We start from the raw sequence: 15,387 nt of genomic DNA, 5'->3' as shown, positions 1-15,387 counted from the left end.
TACATTTCAAAATATTTTGTATTTGTATTATATTCACTGTACAGTTTTGTCAAAAAAGTACATCCATATTACAGTAGAATCATTTAACCATATGCATAGAACGATAACTCAACAACCATAACCATCATCAATTGTCCCAATGCTCCTCACTCTATTAATCTATCTGAAAAACCATTTAACTTGACTATATTGCATACTATGTAATAGAACACAGCTGGTACATGTTCAGCAATCTATACAGCCTGTAATCTGCACTTGGCAGCATCTGGACATTGTAATGGAAAGTCAAATGCATCGGGGACATCCTCCCTACTGGGTCCTGTCATTTCAGTGGCGACCCTATAGAGATCCCTGTTATTTTTGGTTTGTGAAGAAGACGTGTGAGAATGCTGGAGCGTGACCTCCTGCCTCCCGTAAGACTGCTGTTTGCGGGACAGTAACAGACCAGATCAGACCAGAACACAGGGAAGAAATGCTGAGAGCTGTCTTCATACCTGTCCATCTCAATCAACTCCAGGGAACTTTAACTGAAGTTATGTAAAAGATACCTCTTTCTGTGCATTCATCTATCCACCAGTCTATATCTACTCTCATTCAGACTGTGTTGTGCAGAGAACAGACAATGCCAGAGCAGCTCAGGCTCTGTAGGTTCAGTCGAAAGGTGCTTCTGTGTTTTGGGTGTGTGCCCCTACAGGGTGGAACACGGAGGCTTCCTCATACATGTTGAAGCCAGTGTGCACATCAAAGGACTCATTTCCACTTCCCACCATTGCACCAATTGCTGGCAACCATTCTTCACTCTTTTGCCAAACCACATCCTGAAGTGGAAACAGCCCCATCAGTCCACCTAGGCAAACACAGAGGCTTTGGGTCCGTCCTCCGCGAGATCAACTTTAACACAGCGAGAAGCGCCTGGAGTTGATGTTCATCTTGGTGAGGCCCAGGTGCTTGAGGGGGGTGGACAGGGCGAAGGTGGCCTTCATGGGGATGTCGCAGAGCAGGTCCGACTCCTCACCGCACTCCTCCAGCTCGTACGTGGCGTCGTCGAGCATCTCCTTGTGACGGTGGCACACCTGCTCCACTTTCAGCCGGTGGATCTCCCCCCGCAGGCGGATCAGCTGGCGGGCCAGGCGGTTGTCCTGAACCTGCATCTCTCTCTGGGGAGGGAGGGGGAGAGGAAGAGGGTGGGAGAGAGGGGGCGTCAATGAGAGAGCAAAATGAAATTTTGATGCAAGAGCTCTTGGAGTGAATTGATCATACTGAATCAAACTTTATTTATATAGCACATTTTATACCCAGAGGAAGACTCAAGTGTGCTTCACATGGATGCAGAGGTGTCTTATCATAGTCTTTATCTTTCTTATCATAGATGTAAATCACTGCCATGTTTGTTATACGGGTTGCAAAATCTGAGTGTGAGAACACAGCGTTCCTATTGTTTCACAAACTCTTTGTTGAGGATGTGAGAATGGCATGAAGTCAGTCATGCCATCCTCTGTAAGCCAGGCATTCATGCAAAGCAGATCACCATAGGCTAGTGACACTGCTGAATAGCTGGTGCAGCAGTGTGCAGACATCACTACAGATAAGAGTACACAAACTCTTAGACATCTTGGTTTAAAAGGTTTAAAAAGGCTCTATGATTTTCAAAAGTTTTGGAACCTGCAGACACACTTTGAAGCATTACATGAAGCAAGTTAAACATCATTCAATTTAATTATAACTGCTCTTTGAGAAGGATAATAAGCAGTCACTCACCAGCTCTTTTCTCAGAAAGTCCAAAGCATCGTCAATGGTATCAAAGCCGCAGATGTTGCGCACAACTAGTTCTGAATTCTCATCTCTCAAAATGACAGGCATGTTCACAGCTTCTCCTCCTGAGTCTGGGCTGTCTTTCGGACTGTCCTCTGCACTTTCTTCCCACGGTCGGCTCTGTAACCGCTCTTGCCATTCAAAATAAGATGGTCTGCGCGTCTGTAATTTCAGCTTTTCTGTCAGCGCCTTCACGCTATCCAAATCTTCTGTGTCTGCCTCGGAGATGTCATCTCCCCCAAACTCTTTAAAATCCATAGGTGCGACGTGGGAAGTTCGGCTAGAAGCAAATGAATGAGGCTGCATTAAAGTGCGCCGTCTGGATTGGAAACTTGGCGATTGGAGCGCAACAGATCCTTGCCTCATTTATAGGGAGATAAGAAGCAGTGACCGCCCATATCCCCGGCCGAGGACAGAGGAGCTGGATAGTTAATGCGCTTTTATGTCTAGCTTTCCTAAACTTCCTAAATCACTCTCTTAGTTTATGGTTAATAGTTTTACAATTATATCTCAGAGGTGGGCAATGTCTAGGTGACACGTTCTTACATTATTTTTAATTGAAAAATACAAATAAACTTTACAGCTGTGGCTGCATAGTGTGTGTTGCATATTTCTGTCAATTTCATAATTTCAAATAGACCTAAATGCTTAAATAAGTACGATTAGAATGTTTGCAGTTACTCTGCATTATTGCTCAGAGTTATTAGGAAATCCTTGTCAGATGGTGACCGGCTCGGTCATTTGGACCCCATGTTTGCCTAAGTTTGAGAATATACTGCCATCTAGTGGGCGTCGGTCATAAGAACGTTCAGCAATAAGATGTACTGTGTGTAAACTTGGAAATATTCTGCATTGTGCCATTGTGTTATATTCTGGGTACACTTTAACAGCAACCTGCTTCATTTCCCACTCAATTTACACAATTGACATTTTTATAGACATTAATGTTATTGCAGTATATGTTTTATATTTTACACTGAATCACTATAGTGTCTTTGAGTATTTACAGTACAGAACCTTCAGCAGTGTTCTGTCATGGTGCAACAACAGACATGCTTTACTAATTTGGTGAGAAAAAGGAAAATAAAGTAGACATTATTTATCTATTTCTTGCATGAAAAGCAATTTAGCCATAATACTAACCCTAACCCTGCAAAGTGCCATTTGCAGTTCTGAATGAGACATTTCAACAGCATTTTAAAATACTACATTTTTGGATTAGCTTTATGTCACTCTGTACCTGTCAGTGAAAATCATTTTGAGACTCCTTCCAACCCAACAGCATGGAGGGTCCTGGATGGAAGGAAAACAGTTTCTTGACTGAGGTAAGAACAGTCACTTTGCTGAATAAACATGACAGTGCCTTCACTGAGGTTGTAACCAAATGTCCCTCTCTGCAAAAACGTGTAAAGAGGTTCCTGGCTGCGAAGCGTGGCCGTCTACCTCAAGAAAACATCAAAGAGCTAGGAAAATGGCTCAGGGAGGAGACCGTCTTTGTCAATAAGTAAGTAAGAAAACACTTTGATGGAAGATAAAGTATGGAGAGACTGCAGATTCTCTAGACAGACAGTAACACGTTTGAAAATGTGAAATGTGACACATTTCATTTTCACATGTAGGTGCATTGGAATGACTGACAGCAAACTGTTGGACACCCTCCAACCACTTGACTTGGTAAGCATAGTAAACAACCTGAAACTAGTGTACTACCTATATAGATACTGCTGCTTATCAATGAAAAGAGAGTGAGTGTTAAAGCTCTGTGTTCTACACAGGCATGGCACCAGAAATGGCTTTTGACCCTCCGAAAAATATCAGTGGAGCTTCAAATGGAGATTGAAAAGGAACACTTCAAACGCCTCCTTGACAGAAAGGTAGAACTATTTTTTCCTCTGAAACAATAAATAACAATGACTATTTTACTGTAACTATTACTGTATATTGGTGCTGGTGTAACTTGTTAATCCTTTTTTTTATTTTTATTTTTTTTACCTAAAGACAACTGCTGACAGTCTGAAGCCCAAACCAGCAAAGAAGTCAGTGTTCCCCAGGGCGTCAATGGTCCAGGAAGCTGCTGTCATGGCAACACTTGATGGTGTCTTTGAACATTTCATTCCATCACCTGCTGAGAAACACTGGGAACCAAGGTCAAACCACTGACGGAGAATCTACTAACCCTTCTCAGTTACTTCTCGTGGGTTTACATCACTACGGAGGACAACATGCTTATGACAGAGACGTGTCGCTGATTGTGGAGAGAACAGCAAAAGAAGTTGATGCAGTCTTAAGAAAAAACAAATCTACGGAACCATTGGAGGCCGACTGGTTCAGGAAACTTATTGTGAATGTAGCAGCCACAGAAATCTCAGGATACCTTCTGGATGAGCATCTTAACGGGCCAAAGAAGGCGCAGAAAACCGGAAGATGTTGGAACATCACTGGAGGGAAAGGACAGTCCGTCTCATTTGGTAATCTTTCTTCTCCAAATGTCACTGGAAAACTCACCTATGCTCCTTCAACCAAGGTTTCTGCAAATTTCAGAGAAAGATTTCAGCAATTTGGCTCCTGAGCTTTCCACTACGATGGCTGCCCTAGCAATCCCAGAAGCCATTGCAAGACCTCTGAGTTCTGCTCCAGTAGACACTCTTGCCACCCACTCTGGAGCTGTAAAGGAGGACTCTGTGTCTTCCAGACTCAGTGTGTTGGATCCAGATGTTGCCTCTAAGCAGGCCATCAAAGCAGAACAAGAAGCCCCTCTACAGCTTCCCACCTCTGCTCCCCTGGGGACAACTGTCATGACAATTATAACTTTAAATGAATACTCCACACATTTCATTGGTGACTTCTACATACTGGCTTTGGAGGCTGGCTCTAAGTTGTCCATCACAACATTCCAGGAAGCCATTTCCAAACTTCTCAGCTTTGCTCCTGTGGACTCTCTGGCCTTCATCAGAGCAAAGACAGGAAAGAAGAATTCCAGTTCTTGCAAAGCTGTTGTAAGAAAGATGGCAGCAAAGTTTGCTACCAAACAGGATGTCAGGGCCGGCCTAGATGCCACTGCAAAACTCACCTATGCTCCTTCAGATGTTTGTGTCTCCACAAATGTAGAAGCAAAAGCGGCTTCTTCAGCTTCAAGGTATAAGATGACCATAGTGATTGACATGCATTCTGCCAAAGTGGAGCAGGATCACACTGGACCACACCCTCCCACCTCTGCACCTGTGGATCCTCTTGTCTCCACACCTGCTATGAAAGCAGTCCTTGGTGAGGAGGAGGAATCTGGAGCTCCTGAAGCTGTGGCCACACTGGGTGAGTTACAGATATTGTTGATGTGAATTACACAAACCATCTGATATATTTTCAAACAGAGAAAAGTAAGTAATAGCCTATATAGAAGAACAATGATGCTGTTAAATGTGACAAAGGTAAAACAAGAGAAGATGTGAATAGGGAACCAAAAAATTAGAAAATATATCGCTGCTATTATTCTTTTTCTTTTGTTTTTCCAATACAGATGGAACCAAGCCCGGAAAGCCCAAGAAGGGAAAGTTCAAGGCATTTTTCAAGCGTCTCCGAAAGGCACTGACACGTTCCCAGAGGCCGATCCTTGAGTACACCATGATCCCTTTATCAAACAAATAAAGGAAAACAGGCATATGCAACTGTTCATACAGTAGGCTATAAGTTGCTCTAGGATCATGATATTACTTATCAGCTAATAATTGTGATACCCTAGAGGGAATGGGATCCCAGCAATTTACAGTCAGTAACTGTAATAGCCTACACCAAATCAAATATAAGTCGACGCAGGTAGACCTAATGTTTTACTACCATATATTATCAGAAAAACAAAGATGCTCTAGTGATGATGTGAATATGAAATACCACCAGCAACTATCCCAACGGAAATTTCTGTTTACACATAGGCCTACTACCACTACTAGATTCATGTCACTCTAGAAGGGCGGGTAAACTTTATTTTGCATAGCCTACATAAAGGTGGATGAAGTAAGTTTAGGTGGGTTTACCCTCCACTACATCCCTGCTCTTAGTGTCAAGTGTTACCTGTTAACCTTGGGAGATTTTTTTTAAAGAACAGCTGTGAAATGGTAATTTCTGGTGAATTTTAGGGGGAAAATACTTAAGACTACTGATCAATAAATCAAACATGAAATCACAAGATTTGTAAACAGTTGATTAAACCAACAGTTCAGAAAGTCACCACCAAACCCAATTGTTCAGTTACTGAACAATGGGGTTACCAGTAAATTATATTTTATGCATGCTAACATTATTAATTACATTATATTATTGATATTGTCTCTGCCACCTAAGATCTGCCTCCTAGCTGGGTCTGCTTCAGACACATACACTCATGTGATACTGTTGTGTATAATACTGCCACACTTCGTCGGTCATATAGCAAGCACATCGCCGGCTGTCACAAAAAGCTGACGAGGCTCAATCAATCTCGGACACCCCTCCCCTCCCCTCCCCTCCTCGACACACACACACACACACACGCACACATGGGTATTACTAGAATTTCTGGACCGGTTATACAAGATGTGAAAGATATGACACCCACCCACCCCAATTAAAGTTATTTCCTCTCTCCAGTTTGGGGGGTCCATGAGCTCTGTCCCCCTAACTCTGTCTTTTTCCGCGCGCGCACACACACACGCACATCATGCCAAAGTCTACCCCTCACTCAGAAAAACGTTAGCCAGCAGTGTGTCACACCTCACTGTTGCTCTCAGGAAACGTTCACTTCCGTCTTTTGTACCCACAAGATGTTTTCACATTTTTTCAGCGCGGTGCAGTGTTCAGCCACTTGTTTTTAAAAAAAAAGGTGCAAGTTCGGGCCTGGCTACGGCTGGGAGAAAATGAAAGAACATCTATTTATAGGCTCCTTATCGTCAAACAAACAGAGAGCAACCGCTACCAACGAGGTAAAGGGGAAGGGGAGGTGGGGGGGGCGGAGTGGCTCAAGAATCACGTTTTCAGTTTCAGTCTAACTAAAAACAAGACGCGAGGAAGTGATTTTGAGTCGAGGAGGAGGGCCACTTGTCCACTTGTCCACTTGTCCGGTAGCGGAAGACTCGGGTTTAGCGGGGGAGTTGATGGAGTTTTCCGAGCACATCAAGACCGCCAATGTGGAGGCTGTGGTGCTCCGGCAGCCGTTCCACCCGCCGAGCAGAGGCACGCTGTGCGTCACCGGGCATCACCTCCTCTTCTCGGACAGGGAGGAGGGCGGCTCGCGGCACGTCTTCCTCCTCCTCAGGAACATCGATGCCATAGAGAAGAGGTGAGGGGCGAGAAATGTCCGTCTCGACAAGTCATTTAGTCGAGTATTGAATCATAAAGTATTTTTAAGACGAGTGGAAAAAAATTGTTTCCAATTGGGGTGGGATCATTTCATTTGTTTCCAATGCAGTTTCATGTGTTTCAAGAGATTTCTGATAATGTCTTGAAATAAGACAGATCAGTCTATCAGTATGAAGAAAATGACACTGGACAACTTGATCTGCATTGGAATTATCACACTTCACTGACATATATATTTTTTTCACTTAAGTAAAACAATATTTTAAGCCTCAATGCCACACTGAATGACTTGTTATGATAGATCTTTTTTGCAGTGATGTGGCCTATATTGACCTTATGAATTGTATAGAAAACTTGGTCACGGTCAAACAGATAATCACACTAATCAACAACAACTAATCAACATGAAATCTGCTTGAGTGTCTAATTAATGTCTAATTCCTGTATCCCTCAAATCCTTTCTAACCAGTGTGGAAAACCTTTTGGGCTATTCCGGCTTCTTCTCTAGTGCAGGCCAGAGTGAAAGGTTGGACATCATTTGTGTTGCTGTGTGTGTTTTCTGCCCGCGTGCTGCTCTCCTCGCCCCCAGTGCTGAGGATGAGGACATTTGCTAATCCTTTACAAAGTTTACACCCATTCCTCTTTCTTGTCACCTTCCAGACACACTCTCACTATTGCCTGCTATGAACCCTTTTTTTTTTTTTCGCTTTACGGAAGCTACATTGCTTAAACCACTTGATAAGTGGACCGTTAATAAGGGAAAACCAAGGCTGGACCCATTTGTCAGCAAGAGAAGCTCTCCTCCCACACACAGCCCAGCTGACTGGGGTTTGCCCTGCTGTCTTCCTTTCCTGCTGCCAGTAAAAGTTTTCTGCGGTGCTAGAGTCAAAACATGGGGTGCTGAGGGGGGAGGGCGGACGGACGGAGGGGCAGCCTATTGTTTCATTGTCTTGCGTAAGTTTTATAATGCTGTGTGTGTGTGTGTGTCATGTCCAGGATATCTGGATCCTCAGGGACCATCACCATCAAGTGTAAGGACCTGTGTGTGCTCCAGCTAGACATCCCAGGCATGGAGCAGTGTCTCAACATTGCCCACTCTATTGAGGTACAATAGTTAATCCCCCTCTGCCCTTATTCACAGAAACAGAGTACACCAGGTTAAGGGAGTCAGTAGTTGTTTTTCTGTCTCATGATGTGATCTCTGTTCCTCTCCTTCTTGCTATTTCCTCCGCGCCCTCATGTCTGCTTTACAGTCCGATAACAATCTCTCCCAGTCTCTCACAACACACTCTCTCTCTCTCTCTCTCTAGACCCTGTCCTCTCTGGACTGCGTCTCGGAGATGTATCCCTTCTTTTACAGGCCGCCTGATCTCAACCTGCAGGACCAGTGGGGTCTCTCAAGCCCTGAAAAGCACTACGCTCAGATGGAGGAGCTAGTAAGAAACAGAAACGACTATGTGCACTCACACTCACTGATACGCCAATACACAGATGAGGACAGGAATGTACTACACACACCCACAGGCACGCTCGCACACACACACACACACACACACACACCCACACACACACTCAGAGACAATCATTCCCAACAATGATCCAAGCAGCCACATGACAGGAAAATGTCAGGCACACTGAATGTCGGGGTCAAGATGCAGAACATCCCCTGTTGCAGCACTATCACCACAGCGTACATGTGTTTTCCCTTTACTTCAGACTGGCTGGATCGTGTAGCTCGTATATTAGATGTGCCGCAAACAGCTTGAATCCTTGCTTACTCGAAATAGGTCCCGCTCTGGGAATGTTGTTATGGTAAGTGGTAGAGGACCCCGAGGGCAGTGCTGCATGTGGCAACGGGCCACATAGACCCAATAAAGTGCACATGGTGTACTATGTGGGATATGAGTACATTACATGGGGAGGCAGCCTAGCATGGTCTAGCATGGTGAAGGAGACTGTCCTTCAGTGGGAAAACTGAAGTGTCCTTGAGCAAGACACTGAATCCTGAATGCAGGGGGCAAGCGGAAAGCATAAACTGAAAAATTAGATGGTTATTCATGAAGATGAATTATGCAGTTTAGTTTTGTCAAGTGTATTTTTTTTTTCATCATGAAGCATTCATTAACATTTAAAGCTGCACTAGACAAGATTTTTATGTAAAAATACACCCGTCTTAGCCTAAATCACAAAGTGCGGCTGCAACAGAGTTTACTCATGTCACGTTATATAATAATAATAATAATAACTTTATTTGTATGGCAACTTTCATGCAGAGAAGCAATTCAAAGTGCTTTCCAGCAGACAGACAATCAACATCACAAGAGGCAAAGCAATGATGAAAGCACAAAATAAAAATAATAGTAGCATGATTTCTGGGTGTTGAAGTTTAAATAACAGTTACCTCTCACTGCCATTTGGAGCCACCAACATGCAAAGTTGCATAGTGTAGCTTTAACAATATAATTTCCCCTCCTTTCGAGCATCTTCATTCATTCATCCATTCATCCATTCATTCATCCATCCATCCATTCATTCATTCATTCATTCAGTCAGTCAGTCATTTGTCACTGTGCCTGGCTCTCATCACCTTCTGTCTCCTCTGTTTGCAGCATGACAGGTGGAGGCTGAGTGATGTAAACAGAGACTACTCAGTGTGTCCCTCCTACCCTCCGGCTGTCATTGTCCCCAAGGTCATAGATGATGACATGCTGCTGAAGGTGGCCAAGTTCAGACAGGGAGGACGCTTCCCCGTTCTCTGCTACTACCACAGGAAGAATGGCATGGTGAGGTGTTCGCAGTGTGTGTGTGTGTGTGTGTGTGTGAGAGAGAGAGAGACATAGAGAGCAATGAAGAGACAGATACCTTCATTGAGTTGTTGTATACAGGATAATGTAGCCTACGATTCACACACAAACAAACATTTCTGATTAATCCAACACTCAGGTTATCATGCGCAGCAGTCAGCCGCTGATAGGAGCCAATAGGAAGCGCTGCAGGGAAGATGAGCTCCTCCTCCAGGCCGTGATCAACGACTCGGACAAAGGTTACATCATCGACACCCGTTCCAGTCAGCAGGTTCAGCAGGCCCGGATGACAGGCGGCGGGTTCGAGTCCAAATCCACCTACAGCTGCTGGAAGAGACTGCACAGACAGATGGAAAGGTGTGTGTGTGTGTGTGTGTGTATGGCGGTAATGAAAAGTGGTAGTGAATAGTGATAGTAGGTGCTGTTCTTCCCCATTAAATGATGCTGACCTCTACCATCGAAGTTATGCCTCACTCACGGCATTTTCCTGCAAGTTCAAGTGTGTATATATATATATATATATATATGTGTGTGTGTACAGGGGTAAAGCACTCCAGGAGAGTCTAATTAAGCTGGTGGAGGCCTGTGGAGACCAGTCCCACAATATGGACCGTTGGCTCAGTAAGCTAGAGAACTCTAAGTGGCTGTCTCACGTCCAAACCGCCCTGTCGACCGCTGGCCTGCTGGCAGAGTGTGTGGAGAGGTAGGTACCACAGCCAGGGTGTCGCTGCTTCATCTGTAACACCGCTGTACTGCTGCAAACTGTGTGCAGAGCGCTGTGCAAGGATCCCACGGTTCAAATGTATTGAAATGAAACTGGTCAGACATGAATATTGACTGTAGATACATACATTTTTCTCGAAACTCTGTTTCACTGATAAACTGTTTTCATCATGAAAACTTCACATAGCGCTAGTAAAAACACAGTAAAATAATATTCATTTTGTTAGATACACATAATACATAAGTAGAATAAATGCAAAGATATGCAACATCTGCATCAGCTGCAACAAAATTGGATTCAATTTTTATTTAACCTTTATGTAACCAGGCAAGTCAATTGGGCGAAAGGGGGAAAAAACAGGGAGACAAAAAGGCTAGCAGTCCGCCGAAGGCAGTGGAAAACATAATAGAAACAGTCGTGTTGAAAGAGATAGTGAAGTGGCACAGGCATAAGCTGCCCAAAAACACATGAGGACAGCAAACAAAAAACACCATCAACAACAAGGACACCACTAAAAGCAATTAGAATGTGACAGCACTGGCAGAGAAGTTAATGTAGTCATTTGCCAGTAAATGTCTGTGATAGAGTCCTGGAAGGCAGAGACAGAGATGAAATTGTCCAGTTTTAAAGTGTTTTGCAACTCATTCCAGTCAGTGGGAGCAGCGAACTGGAATGAGGAGTGGCCAAGGGAGGTTTGAACTCTGGGGGCATTTATGCATTTATGGGGAATGATGCAATGGTAACTCATTCGACACATTAAGTTTGACCCTGGCCTCCTTCACCTTTTCATGTAAAAATACACCTGTCTTTTCAGCAAATCACAAAGTGGGGCTGTAACTGAGAAGACTGCAGTGCTACACCGCCCTGAATTGAGATACCCTAGATTCACCCTATTTGTCCAAATTAGTATTACTATTATTATTATTATGTGTGAGCTGGGTCTGGTTGCTGGCAGGAAATCTTCTCTATCTGAGCACAGGAAGTGATGAATCGAAACTTAAGAGCAAAATACAAAAATTGCTTCTAAACACCAACGCAGCCATTGCAGTTCTCAAATCCAAACAGTTACGTTTCACTGCAATTTGGGGCTGCAAGCATGTAAAATTGCCCAGTGCAGCTTTAAGGATAAGCATTAGATACTACTTAGTTTCATTAGCCAATTTAGCCAAGTACACACACCCATAGCTCCCTACACACATGCATTTCTGCAGAGAAGTCAGAGCGCAGGCTCGCTTCTAGCTGCTGCATGCAGGAGAACTGTAGTATGTGTGTTGGTTTTTGCCAGGGACGGTCATTCGGTTCTGGTCCACGGCTCTGAAGGGACGGACTCCACTCTGCTCATCAGCACTCTGGCTCAGCTCATCATGGACCCATGCTGCCGCACTCTAGAGGGCTTCCTCGCTCTGCTGGAAAGGGAGTGGGTACAGGTGAGTGTGTGTGAGTGTGTGTGTGTGTAAGCAAGCATACTGTACATGCAGCTGCAAATGTACTGAAAGGGGAAACATGCTTGGGGTCTGTCGCCATTGCAAATACTCGTGAGAATACATTTTGGGCATAGGTCATGAGATAAAAAAAACACACAAACATTACAAATCGTTACAGAAACACTCTCTCATTGTCTTCCAGGAGATTACACTCTGCCTGAGAAAACACCTCTATCACTCTCTTTTATGTCTTCGGGTCAGCTGTCCCTGTTTGAAGTTAAACAGAGAGAGAGAGAGAGAGAAATACACACAAGCACACCAGTATTGGTAGCAATGGTCAAATTAAATAGTGTCACTTCACCCACATAACAAAGCTGATATGTTTTATGCATTATCTCCAAGATATATCCCAAACTGTGAACATTTTTTGCACAACTTATTTTGAGTCTGAAATCATCTTGGGGATGCAGAACGCTTATCGTATTAATTAAAGCTCAGTGACTTCTGTAATGTGCATAGAAAAGTGAAGGTTAAGCATTCCAAATATCTACTTATCTAAATACCCTAATGAACTAAAGACTGTTGCAAAAATCTTTAAAGGTGAAGCAGTTACACCCAAAGTGAGGACGGATAGTATTATAATTGGTATATTGGCCATTAATGTTTGTGGTTGTACCACAGAGTTTGCTGTTGTTTTTTGTTTGGTATGACCAAGTCTTTTGCAATATCGCAATATCCTCTTAGCAGGGCGTATCTTGACAAAATGTTGAATTGGCTTGCTATTATTTCATGTAGCGGTCATGGGGTTAACATAAATTCTGACCCTTCACTCCCCCCTGTGCCCCCGGTGGCTCTTATTGTCAGTCACCCAAAAAGACGAGAGTGAAATGAGAGTGTTATTTCTCTTTTCCAACAAATGTCTGCCTCCAGTGCTGTATTTTTTTGAGGGATCTGACATTACAGCTGCAAGTTAAAAATGATCTTTCAGTTCCACAGTTCCACAGCTGGAGGGCAACTGATATCATCCTTGTGTACATGATAATCCACAAGAGGGCAGGTTATGCAGCTCAGTATATTTTGTCAGTCATGATGGCAATGATTGCTGTATCATGAACTATGGGTGGATATGATAAAAACAAAAGCCATTCAAGAAACCATTGCCAGGCTTCTGCCAGTGATGCGCTCAGAGGCATAAATCCTGTTCTATCAGATCATCCTCCATATTGTTAGTCATAGCTGTACATCTAAGTGTAACCAATTAGATTTCAGCTGTTCCACGTCAATTACAATGTAACAACACTACCTTGAGGCTAACCTGCAGTCATTTGTTTAAATTAAGTTTAAGATTAAGTGTTGGACCCTCTGGAATACATAAATATAAATAAATAAACATGCATTTCCTTCATCACAACCCATAGCCAATAACACAATGTTCTCATTAAGTTGTGTTACTTACTTATCTAACATTACCATGAAAAGAGATTTTGATACCAAACCAACCAAATAACCAACAAACCAACAATATATTTCTGATATATATTTGTGTATTTGTGTGTCCTCCCCAGGCGGGTCACCCATTGCAGCAGCGGTGTGCCCACTCGGCCCACTCCCACGCCCGTCTCCAGCAGGAGGCGCCAGTCTTCCTGCTGCTGCTGGACTGCGTGTGGCAGCTGTGGCGCCAGTTCCCCCTGGCACTGGGCTTCACCGAGGCCCTGCTGCTGAGGCTGGCCACAGAGGCCTACGCCTCCAACTACGGCACCTTCCTCTGTAACAGCGACCAGGAGAGGTCAGTCACGGGTTTGACATTCCAGGCTCTGAATTCACACATCACATCCCTATGGGTCAAATAAAGGGTGTTATTTCCTTCTGTCGCCCGCTGCAGCACCTGACCACCTCACTCTTCGTTCTCTCTCCCTCATTCTCAGGTGTGCCTTAGGGGTGAAGGAGAAGACTCACTGTTTGTTTCAGGCCCTGCTGAGGCCCAGGGAGAGAGACCGCTACTCCAACCCCCTGTATGAGCCCACTGAGCTGGCCATCTGGCCCTCAGTCCACCCCCAGTCCCTGCAGCTCTGGAGAGGTGAGCTTAAGTAGACGCATACATATAAACTTCATCTTCTTGTCTTTTTTTTGACATGTTAATTACTATCACCGGTGATGCTCATTCATCTAAGCTTCCTATCTGATTAGTGTATGATGCTTTTGTTGTTTAGTTTTGTATGCTTCTGGTCTTGGTGACTTTGATGCTAGGAATTTATGTCAAAATGTTTTATTATTAGCAAGAATATTCTTTCTGACTCACTCCCATCATCACTCTCATCCTCAGCCTGTTTTCTGAGGTGGACCCAACAGGCTCGTCACCTGGAAGAGGCCCAGGAGGAGATAAGGAACATGGTGATTGAGTGGGGCAAGTTGACAGCTGATGTGGAGCTTTTCAATACCCAGACAAAGTGAAAATACAATGTGTTGGATGATCATCCTGACTGATGAGGGATGAGTATTTTGCCGTTTAAGGTGGACTGTTACCAATGTGCAATGCTTTTCTACTGTGGAATTGTTCCTTCATAAACGTCCTATGTATTATGTTGAGTAATGCTTTCATAAAAATTGTTTTTGAAGAAATTGCATTGTTAGTGTCATTTTTGATGTTTCCTTTAATGTCCACTCAGAAAAAAAATATTTAGCCCTGTGTATTTTCACATTTATTTTATCTAAACTGTCCATGGAATGCTCATTTGTAATTGCAAATGGGTCTAAATTACTTCCCTGTGTATTTCCACTCATAAATATTATCAATAGAAGAAGGCTACAACTGACACACCTCCCAGTCCTGTTAAGCTCAGCTAAACACTCTTCACAATACAAATCCCCGTGAGCAGCAAGTCAGCATGTTTGCACACATGGAGCTTTGCAAGCTGGAGACTGTAGTCCTGTTCAGTCCAGAGCCACGAGCCCCGGTGATTCCACAAACTGGACAAGAACCACATACCCCAGCATGACTTTCTACACTTGCTTATTTACCCAATGGTTGCTCGGTGCGCTCAAACAGTAACCAATCGGATGGTAATCTCTTAATTCTAACACTTAAATGCCACGACATCCTTTTTATCAGCTCATATTTCATAAATTTGTTAAGTGGAATCGTACGACTACGAGTTGCAACTTTTGGTCTCGGATCAACAAGTGATCGCCCGTTGATCTGACAGGGATCCCGGATTTCGTCAGCTCACAGGTAATATTTTCCCATATTCTTCCTGTTTCAGCTCTATTTCAGTTTGTAATACTATGATTTTAACGC

The 15,387-nt window shown here is 43.7% G+C and overlaps 2 protein-coding genes across 3 annotated transcripts; one reads left to right on the top strand and one right to left on the bottom strand.

Moving 5' to 3' along the window:
- Positions 1–2,189, bottom strand: fam167b (family with sequence similarity 167 member B). The gene is made up of 2 exons (XM_071900145.2): positions 1,759–2,189; positions 1–1,157 (listed from the first exon to the last, which is right to left on the bottom strand). The coding sequence occupies exons 1-2, from the start codon at positions 2,176–2,178 to the stop codon at positions 894–896; spliced, it is 684 nt and encodes a 227-aa protein (XP_071756246.1). The 5' UTR covers positions 2,179–2,189; the 3' UTR covers positions 1–893.
- A 4,593-nt stretch (positions 2,190–6,782) lies between these two features.
- On the top strand, positions 6,783–14,711 carry LOC139912559 (myotubularin-related protein 9). 2 transcript variants are annotated; one of them, XM_071900396.2, is made up of 11 exons: positions 6,783–7,120; positions 7,610–7,666; positions 8,137–8,245; positions 8,451–8,576; positions 9,750–9,923; positions 10,084–10,301; positions 10,486–10,647; positions 11,954–12,095; positions 13,658–13,878; positions 14,018–14,169; positions 14,416–14,711. In XM_071900396.2, the coding sequence occupies exons 1-11, from the start codon at positions 6,936–6,938 to the stop codon at positions 14,541–14,543; spliced, it is 1,674 nt and encodes a 557-aa protein (XP_071756497.2). In that variant the 5' UTR covers positions 6,783–6,935; the 3' UTR covers positions 14,544–14,711. The 2 variants fall into 2 exon arrangements, with proteins under 2 accessions (XP_071756497.2, XP_071756505.2); XM_071900404.2 differs by lacking the exon at positions 7,610–7,666.
- Positions 14,712–15,387: the final 676 nt, after the last annotated feature.

This window comes from Centroberyx gerrardi, chromosome 17 (assembly GCF_048128805.1).
Source record: "Centroberyx gerrardi isolate f3 chromosome 17, fCenGer3.hap1.cur.20231027, whole genome shotgun sequence".
Lineage (NCBI taxonomy): Eukaryota > Metazoa > Chordata > Actinopteri > Beryciformes > Berycidae > Centroberyx > Centroberyx gerrardi.
This window is presented reverse-complemented; position numbering and strand designations above follow the sequence as displayed.